General features: G+C 33.1%; 1 protein-coding gene across 6 annotated transcripts in view; it reads right to left on the bottom strand.

Annotated features, from left to right (window-relative positions):
• Window positions 1–1,616: 1,616 nt before the first annotated feature.
• LOC115213490 (active breakpoint cluster region-related protein) overlaps window positions 1,617–14,155 on the bottom strand; it is a 236,511-nt gene continuing 223,972 nt past the window's right edge. For 5 of the 6 annotated variants that reach the window (XM_036504165.1, XM_029782487.2, XM_029782485.2 and 2 more), the window contains exons 21-27: window positions 12,610–12,719; window positions 10,908–10,922; window positions 9,278–9,339; window positions 8,139–8,216; window positions 7,426–7,566; window positions 5,105–5,210; window positions 1,617–3,865 (exon numbers count right to left, since the gene is read on the bottom strand). In XM_036504165.1, coding sequence (XP_036360058.1) covers window positions 3,643–3,865; window positions 5,105–5,210; window positions 7,426–7,566; window positions 8,139–8,216; window positions 9,278–9,339; window positions 10,908–10,922; window positions 12,610–12,719 — 735 coding nt within the window. In that variant the 3' untranslated portion in view covers window positions 1,617–3,642. The remainder of the gene's footprint in view (window positions 3,866–5,104; window positions 5,211–7,425; window positions 7,567–8,138; window positions 8,217–9,277; window positions 9,340–10,907; window positions 10,923–12,609; window positions 12,720–14,155) is intronic. The other variant, XM_029782488.2, reaches the window with a different exon arrangement.

Genomic DNA, 14,155 nt, shown 5'->3' with positions numbered 1-14,155 from the left:
ACATTATGATACATCTGCGATAAATAGTAAGATTTGAAAGTTCAGCTGCTTCATTTGACACCTTTCGTCAACAATTTTTTTATTCATAAAGCAATAATTAGAAGGATTTGTGGCTGTCATGAAACCCATATTGTCAAATTTCAAAGCTTCATGTCTAGACATGAAAATTAAACCTAACAACAGTAGGCCGATACTGGCCAGGAAAGCTGCAAATTTTTGTGGTTTGTTATCACTGTACAAGATAAAAAAAATATAACAATAAATATTAATTTCTTAAATTTGTTAAAAAGGGAAGGGAGTTAATCATGCTAGGCATTCTATTGACTCTCAGATATGAAAGACTGTGAACTAAACTAAATGCTTTGATTCAATTAGTTTTGGTATATACCATTTCTGTCACTCCAGCAAATTAGATAATGATTTCAAATAATTAGACATATGATATAGCAGGTATGGGGAATAATATGTCAAAAAGCTGTTTATTTTAAGTGACCATGATGACTTAGAGATAAGAAGAGGGGGAGAAATGTTGATAAAAAAATATAATTTTATTTCAAACAACCTTTTCTCTTCTCTCACCTCAAATCACCAAGAAATCAATCATTTTGTATAATTCCCAATAACCTTCTTGGCTTCACCCTCAATGTTCCTCTTCCAATTGGTAAGGAAATCTGCTGTTGTCTTCAGAAGGTTTCTAGTTTAAAAGGTTTTATGCAGACGTAAGTGTAATTATGAGAACATGCAATGTATCAATGTCATACATGTGTGTGTATGTGTGTGTGTATATATATATATATATATATATATATATACATACACACATGTGTATTGATGGTGAACACATCATATACCTTTAATGATATAAAAGAGTGGAATAAAACTTCAGCATACACCCAATTCATATTGTAATATAAAACATTTTAACCCCTCCCCACATACACACACACATACACATACACCTTTTTTTTTTTTGTCTCTCTTGGTAACAAGACTGTTGTTCATAAGCAGGACATTAATAGCAAAGATGAATGGTAAGAACTTGAAATCATGATATTTTTAATTCTTACACCTTCAGAAACAGAACAAATAAAAATACAGTTTCACTTTTATTGTTTGTTAAATTATGCTCCCAAAACTCAAGATATTATTTACAGATGCATTATATTGTGTACATCTATTGCAGTAAGTCATAAATACATTCAACAAATATATATATATATATTTAACATGAAAGAAAAGAAAAAAAAAAACCAATTGGTAAAAATTTGGTAAAATTGCACTTGGTAACATTAACATGTGTGTATATGTATTTATGGATGTGTGTGTGTGTGTGTGTTCAGGATGTGCTATGTGCTGTCTGCGAAAGTCATGAAATAGCAATTATATTTGTTTAAGTAAGTTAATTACCTATTTGTAATAGATTACTTCCTAATAATATAAAATGCTTTACACACACACACACATACATACACACTCTCTGAGTCATGCACAAAATCTCTTTTACTAATATTTGACAAGCAAGACTGTTTTTCATGATTTTATCATATCAGCATTGTGTCATTGTCTTTACTTGAACCATACAGCAATGACATCTGGTGATTTCTCTCCAGGTCATCTTTTAAGTAGAGTAAAATTTTGTGAGGTAAAACAGATATCTGTTTTGCTTTTTTTTTTTTGTCTGCCAGAGCATAAAAGAAAAACTTTGCCTTAACCAAACTAAATAATATACTGAGATAAAAAGGATTAAGATTCTCATATTTGACTTTTTTCCACATCAGATTTTTTTCTCTCTCAGTGGCAGAAACAAAGCACAAATTACATAGTTCAAATCCTGAGAAAAGATAAAAGTTATAATATAATAATAATAGTCTGTAACATACATAAACAGTCTCACATTTTAGTGGAGGGTACACATGATGAAGACTGGCCCCACTCTGTACTCATTTTATTGGCCCCAGCGGTACTCATTTTATTGGCCCCAGAAGGATGAAGAGTATCTTTGACTTTAGTGGGGTTAAGGAAAACTTGTTAACCCCTTGCAGACGGGAAGCAGTACTGACTGCATTGAAACACTATGTGTGTGAGCAGTGTGATGTCTCGCTCTGTACAGCACCATGTTTTCAAATATACCAAACTGAGAAAAATTTGTAAATACACTGTAAAATTCCTTGTCTGGAAAATTATGTAGTTACTGAACAGCCTAATACTGGTATACAGCATAGACGGACAGTACTAAGTACGCCTGCAAGGGGTTAGAATAGATTTTAGTGTTTATTGCAAAAATGCATTACTTATAAATAATCACAAAATTTCAATGTTAATCTTGGGGTACAAGCAGGTAATGCGATTAGCACATGGAACTAAAGATTTAGATTACAATATGTAGCCCAGCATAGAGAGTGAATAGTTCATAGGAGAATCATGCCATATGCCAAGCTATGAGATAGCATCACTTAGCTAGTTCAAAGCATGCTATTTAATCGTTACTTTAGTCTTAGCGTTTGTTTATTTCAAACAACTGTGACAAAACTATTTAAAAAACTAAAAATGAAATTAGTAACTCTTCCTACTAAATTTTCAACTACAGAAAGTCACTTCAATAAATGATTTCTTGTAATATTTATAAATGATATATATTAACATCTAAATATATCATGTTCATAAAATAATGTTCAAATTTACTTTTTATAACGTTTACATCACCAACTTTCAGTGTCCACAATATACCACTTCTGACATACATCATTATTTATATATATATATATATATATATATATATATATATATATATTTATTTATTCACACACATACACTACATACATACATATGCACACCAACATACATACGTATACACACAGGCACAAATGAGAAAAATAATGATATGTACATAAGCATATACAATATCTGCCTCAATAACTGATTAAAAAAAGTGAGGCAAAAATCGGAAAATATAGGATGAATGTGTGGAGGTTTAGTGAAATAATGTATAAGTTTTAGGAACATTTTAAAGCAATTAGATTGCAAACAAGAGGTTTTTGAAGTCCAGTGTTTCAACAAGTAAGCTGATGAAAGAGTGAGATGAGATTTGGTGGAGAGGCAAGAATAATATAACATTTAACACCATGCTGATTAATTATCTCAGGTTTCAATACCATCATTATCATCAACAGCAGCATTAGCAACAGTAGCAACAACACAGGCAACAACAGCATTGTCATCAATGCAAACATCCCTTCTCGTCATCGACCCCTTTCAAAAAGCAAATCATGTCAATTATCGTTATCATGAGTTTCATAATAATAATAATAATAATAACAATTTCAATGATTGACATTATCGTGATCGATGATGACATTATCGCTTGGTTTCATCTTGCCAAGCTTGCAAATAGCCATGTTTGTATATAAGTATCATGGCCGACGTACTTTGCAATCAAGCTTGGCGAGAAGTTTAAAAATAATGAAGGAGTGAACAAAGATGATACTGTTTGAAAAAATGCAGTGTGAATAAATGGCTAGCAAGCAGTCTCTCTCTTCCTCTCCAACTTAAAAACAAACCATGAAAATGTGTGAAGGCATTATGCATTTGTTTCTTTTTTTTTTATTTTTTTATTTTGCACAGAAAAATAATGAGTTTGAAGCTTCATGGTTTGAGAAAGTTTTTTCCAGAGCATTTTAAGTCCAAGAGATATTTCAGAATATTGTTCTGGTGAAGAGCATTCATGTAAGCTAAAGCCTCTTGTGCTGAACCTGGTTCCGTTGCTGGTGATGGCTCCGGTGTCGGTGCTGGTTGCATCAGAGACTGTCCGAAAATCACAGATAGGTTGCCATTAGTCATCTTATTTTGGGAGGAATACTCATGGACGCTAAAAAAAGATAAGAAAAGAAACATTAGAATTTTATTTCATTTAGAACCACATCAACTTCAGATTTATAAAGAGCTTTTTGTCTAGCCCTAAATCACTTCTGATTAAGAAGAACAATAATCAATAGCACTTCAGCCCATAAAGTAGCTTTTATATGTTTCAGTCATTGAACTGCAACTGGACTAAGGGTTGTGCATTGGCTGTCTCAGCACCTATCAAGGTGCACAACATGCACCACACACTTTACACCAGATAATGAACCATCACTCAGCAATGACCCAATCCCTTCTCCATTGAGTGAGCAAGGAAACTATGGCATGCTGGAATGCTGCCTTGAAGGGTTTTAGTGAAACAGATCAAGCCCAGTAACTATTTTTATCTCTGGCGCGTATTCTATCGGTCCCTTTTTACTGAACCACTAAGTTATGGGGACATAAACAAATCAACACTGGTTGTCAAACAGTGGCAGTGAGGGACAACCACAGGTATAAAGATACACATATAGACACTTGCCCAAGGTGTCACACAGTGAGACTGAACCTGAAACCACATGATTGCAAGGCAAGCTTCTAACTACATAATCATGCCTGATGTTTGTTTGCTTCTTTTTCTCTTTGTATATCTGGGACTACACTGTGAGATGTAGCCTTTATTTTTTTTATTAGATGGTGGTTAGTTAGTCCACATTATTCCATAAGAAACATAGGGCTGGTTTCCCTGTTTCTCTTGCATATATATATATATATAGAGTCAAGTACATAAACATCGAAATAAATATCAAATGGAAATAGTAGTTGTGATACCTATGCCGGTGTCACGTAAAAAGCACCAACCGATCGTGGCTGCTGCCAGCCTTCCCTGGCACCTGTGCCGGTGGCACATAAAAAGCACCCACTACACTCACGGAGTGGTTGGCGTTAGGAAGGGCATCCAGCTGTAGAAACACTGCCAGATCAGACTGGAGCCTGGTGCAGCCTCCTGGCTTCCCAGACCCTGGTCGAACTGTCCAACCCATGCTAGCATGGAAAACGGATGTTAAAAAAAAAAAGAAAATATATATTCTAGAGAAACAGTATTTAATCTGGTTCCTAATGTATAGGAACCAGATTAAATACTGGAGATCAGTATAATTGACTAACAAAACAAAAAGAAAAAAATCCTTGAAGGCAGTGCTCCAGCACGGTCAGAGTCTAATAATTAAAACCAGTAATTGATTGAGAGAATGTATTAGTAACTTACCATTTGAGATGATCAAGCATATGTAGAAGTATGTTATAATTGACCTCAGGAAGAGAATGAATCAGGGAGATGAGTTCTTTTTCTTTCTGTTCAGGTTCTTTTATATCTGTTCAATGTGAAAAGAGACAGTAAGATGGAGACTGTTGCTGTTTTTATTCTAACATCCCACTGGATCAGCATTATTGTGTTGTTGTTATTACTATTGGATCTTTTCTGTTTGAACGGCAGTTTTTAACATAATTTCCAGATAACTAAAATATTTTAAACTTCGTATACTGGTAGAATGTGTTTATAAAACATCTTTTTCTCTTGGCTTTATTGAGAAAGTTCTATAGTTTGTAAGATATTTGTTGTTTTTTTTCTTCAATTTCTGCAATTTCAACCAATCATTGACATCCATTGAGGTAAAAAAACATTCTGTGCCGTATGAATATGTCCCTCGTTTAAGAAACAGATTGGGTTTATTTACATTTGTGAAGAAAAAAAGATACCCTTCCCCCACCCCTAACCCTAAAACAGATTGAAATGCAATAGATCAATACTAGGGTCATAATTATGGGTGACAATTTCATATGACACTGCTAGAAAAAACTGCTGTTCAAACCGAAAAAATCCTTATTATTTAATTAAACATAAGTAATATCTTGTTCTATAATTTTTCCTAAATTTTTAAACTTAACAGCAATAATCCTGTTATTTTATCCACAATGTGTCACAAAGTCAAAGAGGATGAAACCCACTGGAGTATGCATGCATACATATATGTATTAACATCCATCTATATAACATACCATAATAGATGGTTCGATTCTAACAGAGTATATTTCTCCCACAATGAGAACAGATAGAAAAAAATCTCCATTTAGAATTTTCCATTGGGGAAAAAAATCATACCTGTGACAACTTTTATATCCAACTTAATGTGGATGTCTTGTCAGAACACTAAATATTGCAGTATTAGCCTTGAGAGGTCCTCTCATATAGATGCATGGTGCATTAAAGCACAGGTATGAATCATAGCAAACGAGAATGGTCTATTATGATCTATGCTTTTATGCACCATGTGTCTATGTATTTGATGTTCTAACAAGACATCCACATTAAGTTGGGTATAAAGATTGCTTTTTGGTACTAATACTGCCTCTGTTGCTAATAATTATTTTCATACCTGTGACTCATAAATAAGTATGACTGGTAGCATCTACAATACTTTGGCCAATAGTTTTAAGTGTTAATAGTAGCATCTGTAATACATTGATTGTGTAGTCATGGGCAGACATCAACACACACTCAACCTTCCACCATTTGGTGCAGTGGAGCATCCAGGATGAAACAGTTGGATAATGAAAAGGCTATACCCAATACAAGGCTGAGAAAACTGGAGCAAAATGAAATGGAGCACCTGGCCAAAGAGCACACTGCATCATCACATGGTGTAGCAATTGAACTCATGATGTTATGATTAGGAATGTGTTGTGTGGACGCCCCCAGACGATGAAGTAGGCTAGCTCAATACGTAGATATAGAGGGAGAAGCCTAGACGTCAAAGAGAGAGCACAGTTGAGTAGCAGAGAACAGTTGAGTAGTACTGAGGTAGAACAGAGCGGAGTTGAGTGGAGTAGTAGAGGCGTCTGAACGTGCGACATAACAGACTGCAATACCCTAACCTCTAACCTGCACAGATTTTGATTGAAACAAGATATTTTAAAAAAAGATACTAAAATGGTTAGTTAGTATAACCACTGTATTTTAGCATGATTTTTCTTCATATAAACTGCAAATCAATTTGATTTGTTTACAATAATTTGAAAGATTCAGTTGGCTGTGTTATTGGAATTTGTCCTACCCTGCATTGCCAATACCTCTAACAAAAATGTTTAGTGACCTGTAGAGACACCATATTTTGTTATGCAACCCTAATATACAACAAGTATATTAAATCTTTATTATTATTCAAAACTATATTCTGCTGTGTTACCAGTGCTATTACATCATTTCTTATGGTTATCTCTACAGATCTTCTATAGAAATTGTGGCCAGCACTGATTTTACTACGTTGTCTCGTATTTGAGAAACAAGAATTATGAAAATTGGACAATGGGCAAATATGCATATTTCAGGAGCTTTTTAGGAGTGCTGGCTATAATTACTATAGAAGATCTATAGAGAAAAACCTTAACAAAAAATGTTTAGCTCCAGTTGGCTCAAACAATTACTCCTTTAAGAATCATAAGACTTGTTAAATTGATTATTAAAGTAAAAGGATGAAAGAAATACTTTAAACTTTAATGTTGGTATTTGAAATATACTTAGTGACTTACCAGAAATGCCAATAAATTTGTCATACAGAAGATTCGTAAATAATGGTTCAGGCAATTCTCTAAAGTAAAGTTTCAAAACAGCAGCAATTGTGTGAACACTACAGTCATTATCTTCTACTATACGCCGGGCTTTCATCGTATCTGAAACAAAACAATACAAATATACATATATGAGTGTGTGTGTAGGGTTGTTTAGGTGTAGGCATGGCTATGTGGTTAAGGCATTTGTTTCCAACTATGTGGATTCAAGTTCAATCTTCCTGCATGGCACCTTAGGTATGTGTCTGACCAAAGCCATGTGAGTGGATTTGGTAGATGGAAAATGAAAGAAGCATGTTATATATGTATTTATATATTATATATGTGTGTGTGTGTGTTTACTAATTAACTAATATTTAATATACAATAATATAGTGTATAATATTTCCCTAATCTCTTTTTTGTCTATTTGTACATTCGCATTTGTTCAGTAAATCCTTTTGATGAGGTATTGTGCTAAAACAGACCTACCCAGCCCATTCCAGCTACCAAAAAAAAAAAGTGTTGGATGATGATGATAAATATTTACATTAAATTTTACATTTAAATCAACTAAATTGGAAAAAAATAAAAAATAAAATCCTAAATGATTGGCCATTAAAATTTCTGGCTTCATAAAGTTAAAAGCTAATTCTTTAGAAATACAAACACAAACTGGGAAATTAGTAACTTACTTTTTTCAAATGCACATTTTAACTGTTTAACTTCAGTTAATCCTCCTGACACTCTGTAGATACCAACTTCATCTAGACCTAAATTGAAAAATAAAATACAAAGAAAATAACGATTTGAAATAAAATGCTCACATGGTGTGTGTGTGGGGGGGGAGTACCAAGTCTGTTTTCTAGCCACACGGCTTTAGATTCAGTGTTACTCCATAAGTGTCTTCTACTATAACCATGGGTCAGCCAAAGCTTTATGAGTGGATTTGGTAAATGGGGGCTGAAATAAGGCTCAAGGAGAGTGAAAGACATAATGTAATGGGAGAGTTAGAAACACATGGCAATAGGGATAGACGTTGTCAGAAGTATATAGGAATAAGTCACCAGGAAGTTCTTCAAAAGAGAGGGTGATAATTGGGAGCACAGAAGCGGGTAAGGAATGTAAAATGAGAAAGGTGGATGCCAAAGGAAATGACCTGGAGGGAGGAAGGGAGGGAGGGAGGGAAATAACTAGTCCCGCAGAAAAGGATGGTGAAATATGTAGTCTGCTCTCATTTAATTACAGAGTACTGTAGTAGTTAGGAGAGTGATGGAAGGATCAGTGATAGAAAGATGTGGTGTTTATAGAGGCATGGGAAGGACATATTGGGCAATGAACTCAGTTGTGTGCATACATCTTACACATCCAGAATCTCAATTTCACAATGCTGGGTCAATTCTTTAATTACTGTATATTACCAATCACCTTGATTCTTTGCCATCTCTTCTGTGAAGTTCAAAATCTTTAAATTGTCTCACATTTTTTTTGGTTTCCCTCTTCCACAAACTCCATACTGAACAATCAGCACTTCTCTATACAGCTGCTTTCATCCTTACACATCACATGTCCTGTCCATACCAGCACAGTCTTCTCTCTTACACATGACAAACGAATTTCCTTATATCCAGTATTTCTCTCAACACATTTGTACTTTATTGTTCATGCACACTTATACTGAACATCCAACAGAGTAAGCATGCTTCATTTCTTTTCAGTTTTTGAAAGTTCTCAGCATTCAAGACCCACCTCTATCCTTTAGCATTTCACTTTGTACATAAACATCATACAAATTGCTATAGTAATTTGTTTAGATCGGTTCAGCTTTACATACCTCTCTTTTCTAATTCTCGAGTGCAGATTGGAATGATGTCTGGTATTACTTTTCCTTGATGGCTGAAAATAAAGGTAAATATGTGTCAGATTCCAAAAGATTAGGGACACTAAATCAACAAAAAGAAGATGAAATGACACAAAACATTTTTTAACAACCAGATTCATTCCAATCCACATTGTCCAAATTGTTCAAATATTTCACTCAACTGATTTTATCGAAGTTATCTCCCTTGCTTGTTGCTATTAAGTTTTAGATGTTAACCCTTTTGTTACCAACCCGGCCAAAACCGGCTCTGGCTCTGTGGTAAAATGTCTTGTTTTCATAAGTTTTGAATTAAAATCTTCCACCAAACCTTAGTCACAATTTATGTTCCTAACACTAGCTGAATGATAACTAAGTTATTTTACTAAATTCTTTGTTACATTTAAAAATGATTGAAAGAAACACAGAGCATCTCAAAATAAATACAGTAACGAAAGGGTTAAATGCCTCCAAGAGAAGGATTTGTCTACCAATGGCATGGATAATTTCAGTTAATGACTGCTTATCAATTCACTATATTACATACATGAGACTTTACTCTTATATATGCAGAAAGAATGCTCCTCTGAGATATTTTCTCTCAGTAATATTGTTGGGCAGCAAGATGGTAAAACGGTTAGCACACCAAGCAAAATGCTTGGCAGCATTTCATCTGTTTTTATGTTCTGAGTTAAAATTCTGCCAAGGTCAACTTCGTTTCTCATCCTTTCGGGGTTGATAAAATAAGTACCAGTCAAGCATTAGAGTCAATGCAATTGACTTCCCCAACCCTCAAAAATTGCTGATCATATGCCAAATTAAGAAAGGATTATTACATCATGGTTGTTAAATATGTTTTGTGTCGTTTCATCCAGGTGACTTGGATAGAGTTGTTAGTACATCAAACAAAATGCTCAACAACATTTCTTCCAGCTCTCTACATTCTGAGTCCAAACTCTGCCAAGGTTGACTTTGATTTTATCTAGTCAGGGCTGATAAAAATAGAGTACCAGCTGAGTACTAGAGTTAATGTTAACAACTTTACCCTCCCCTAAAATTACTAGCCATATACCAAAAGCAGAAAGAATTATTACATTGACTTCTTCCTTTTTTTAAAAAAACATTTAAGTGAAAAGATACAAACCAACAGAAAAACATGTATTCTAAAAAGATTGTCTGTTGTTTCTTATCATCAAAGATGTATCAAAATTCAAACTAAATCTTAATATGTCAGTCATAGGAACTCAAAATAATTTTCATAATGTCTTAACCCTTTAGCCTTTAAACCAAGCATATCTGGCCAAAATATTCAATTTGCTTTATGGTTTAGAGTTACCATATCTGGCCACTCACACCTACCCTGCAATATTATTTTGAAAATAAACTATTACGTTATCAAAATCTTGAAGCTGCAAGGTTATGCATGATTAATTTAAAACAATGTGAATAAATGAGCTTTATGTTCTACAGAATAATCTGTATGTTAATGGGTTAATAGTAAAAACACTTTCCATAAGTAAGAAAACCTTATTTTTTAAGTTCTTATTAAATATATACATTAAAAATAAATAAAGCCAATAAGCTAATGTTTTTAACATCAACTCACCTGAGACAGCGTTCACTAAAATATATATATCAAAATCTTCTATTTAGTATAATCACTAATAATTAGTAGCTATAAATACAATATTATTGCTATAGATAGACAGAAAAAGGTAATGAGTTGCAAATAAAAACACAACAATGAGTGAAACTGGCTTAGCAGATCCCTCATTTTCTGTCCACAACAGAAAATATATATAAATAACAACAGTCATTTACAACTATTTAGGATATTTGATTAATTTTCATTAATCTAAACATGCAGTGCCACCATAGTTGGTTCTGTAATATACCATAATATCGACAACAAACACCACAAATGCTTCAATAATTAATACATGTTATGATTAGGGAGAGCAAATATTTTTTTTTACTGTAATCTTGAGCCAACCAATGCTTTGTGAATGCTATTAGTAGACAAAGTGGCAGAAACTGCGTGGAATCTTGTCTTATATACTTTTTTTTTTTTTTGAATGGTGAAACTTGAAGGAGATTAAGCTATAAATAACAGTGTGCAAAATTTGAGTTAAAAAACCTTTGGGTATAAAAAAGCTGAAGGCTACTCAAAATTCAATAATCCAATGTTTACATATTATTTATAGCTTTATCTGCATAGAATTTCACAACTTCAACAACAGAATTATTTCACATTATCTTGGAGTTTCTAAATTCTTATGACATTAACTATATATATATATATATATATACTATTTAATAATAGTTTGAGCTCCAAACAAATGAACTGAGAGCCACTTTCTTTTGTTTATACACATATACATAGAGCAAAGTTTAATGTGAAAAATCTGGTGTTTGTGTTTGGTTTTCATTGCTTGACTTTCAGTGAATGTCCCCATAATTTGTTGACCCCACAAATTAGTAGTTTTAATAAATATAAGGCAAAAAAGGAGCTAAGGTCAATGGGATAAGTGCTAAAATTAAAATAACTGTTGGGGTCCTTTTGATCAACTAAAACAACCTTTCAAAGCAGTGCCCTAGCATGGACATAGCCCAATGACTGAAACAAGTAAAAAAAATAAGATAATATAATATATATACTAGCTGACTACATGCCATCAATAATGACGGCCAGTAGTAGTATTTTATATATAAATTAGGTACAAAATAAGGTACATAATAATCACACATACAAACATACACATACTTTCCTTGTACATGCACACACATATACTCACACAAAGTTGAAACACTGATTTTTTTTTCTACCCCTTCTTTATTCATCTATCACCCCTTCCTTTCTCTCATTGCTATTACTTTCTCTCACTCCCTCTCAGTCAGGGTTATTGCTCTCACTACTTTTCCTTCACTGAATTACTATTTTCTCTTCTAACTCTGCATCTGGCATGATTATGGACAAATATATATAATATATATACAAATATATAGAAACACTACACTCATTATATTAGGAGATATGTAAAGTTATAGATATTTTACTAAACTCCTTTAAAGTTTTGATTATACTGAAAAGCAATTGAAATAAACAGCCAGTCCGTCTAAAAATCTAGTCATATAAGGGTTAACTAAAGGAATGATTTGATGTTATATCAATACCAATCATGTCATGATAACATATATATAGGAGCCTATAACAAGCTGTAAAGATACTTTAATAAAATATCATCACAAGACAAAGGATTTCTCATTGTAAAGTAAATTTAGATAAATTAGAAATTTTTTTTACTTACAGAGCAACTTTCTGAACATCAACGCCAAAGACACCGGTTTTCACTTTTGATGGAATTCTTTGGATCATCTTATTCGGTGGAATATGATAAACTGAAATAACTAATGAGATCTAGAAAAAAGAAGAAACATATTTATTAATCCCACCAGAATATTGCTATGCTGTGTTTTTGTTTGCTTGTTTTTAAAAAGGAGATAACATTTTAACATCTCATCTCTCTTCCCAGCTGGAATGGAGTGGATGATTCAGCCAACAGCAGTAGTTGTTGAATTTAGTTTTAAAAAGGTTTTTTTAAAAATTACTCAACTATATATACTAAGAAGTTCAGTAAAATCTTCCTGAAACATTTTTTGCTTCGTTTTAATAATAAATTATGTTAGTATTACAGAAAAGGCTGAAACGTACCAATAACACCCAACATTACATGGAATGCAATTTACTGCTACGTAAAACCACAATGCCAAAAGTAAATCTTTGTAAGTTTGATCTCTTTATTTATTTAATGGTTTACTAAGAGCATAGGCAGGGCAGGTCCTGTAATCTTTTCCAATCTTTCTGTGACTGACTGAAGGGAGAAAGGGAAGAAATTTATCCTCAAATCAGAGACCTAGCATGAATTTTGGTATCAGAGTGGACTCTGCTACAAACACACTAAGAGACTTTGTAAAGTGTATGTAGAGTAATGATGCAATATCTGTCTGAGAAAATAGAACTGTTTGGTTACTCTAAAAAACTAATAGCTGGTGATAATGGAATTTATTAAGTGAAAATGACCAAATACCATTGTCAAAAAACCTCATTTTCCTGCATACAGTTTAATCTGGTATGTAGTGTAAACATTCAAACACTGCCACTATCATACCAAATTTTGATGCATTTCACATGGAAATTTTGATCCGCCAAAATCATCTTTGGGTATAAGTTGACCTATTTTTTTTAGTAGTAAATTTTGGTCTGAAAAATTTGACTTGTATATCAAAAAATATAGTAATGACAAAAAGTGATTACTAAAGGATGACTCATTCAAACTGAGAATATTTGACAGAATCATTAGAGCACTGGAAAAATGCCTCATGGTATATATTTTGGCTCTTTACATTCTGAGTTCAAATCATACCAAGGTTGACTTTCTCTTTCATCCTTTCAGGATCAAAAAAATAAAGTACCAATAAAGTTGATGGTATCAACTAACCCCTCCCCTTACAAGAGAAATCCATTATTATTTTGCCTAAAACAGAAACCATTATTATTATTATTATTATTATTTAGTAATGCTTTCACTGTACTACTGAGCACACCTCTTGGTGCCTTGGGTATGTACTGTGGTTTGCTTTAGTGTTATTTTTATTGTAGTGAAAGCATTTCAAGTAGGATGTGTGCGGTGTGTAGCAGTGTTATTTTCTGTATGTCATATATATTTGCAAGTCCTGGTGTTTTTTGGTTATGTATTCGTCTATGCTTTTTAACCATACCTAATACACCTATTATTATAGAGATTATTCAGGCTCCACATTCAGGATATCTCTCTTTCTAGATTTTCGTATATT

The sequence above is a fragment of the Octopus sinensis genome, linkage group LG6 (genome assembly GCF_006345805.1).
Source record: "Octopus sinensis linkage group LG6, ASM634580v1, whole genome shotgun sequence".
NCBI lineage: Eukaryota > Metazoa > Mollusca > Cephalopoda > Octopoda > Octopodidae > Octopus > Octopus sinensis.
Note: the sequence above shows the minus strand (reverse complement) of the source record. Positions and strands in the feature narration are given on the sequence as shown.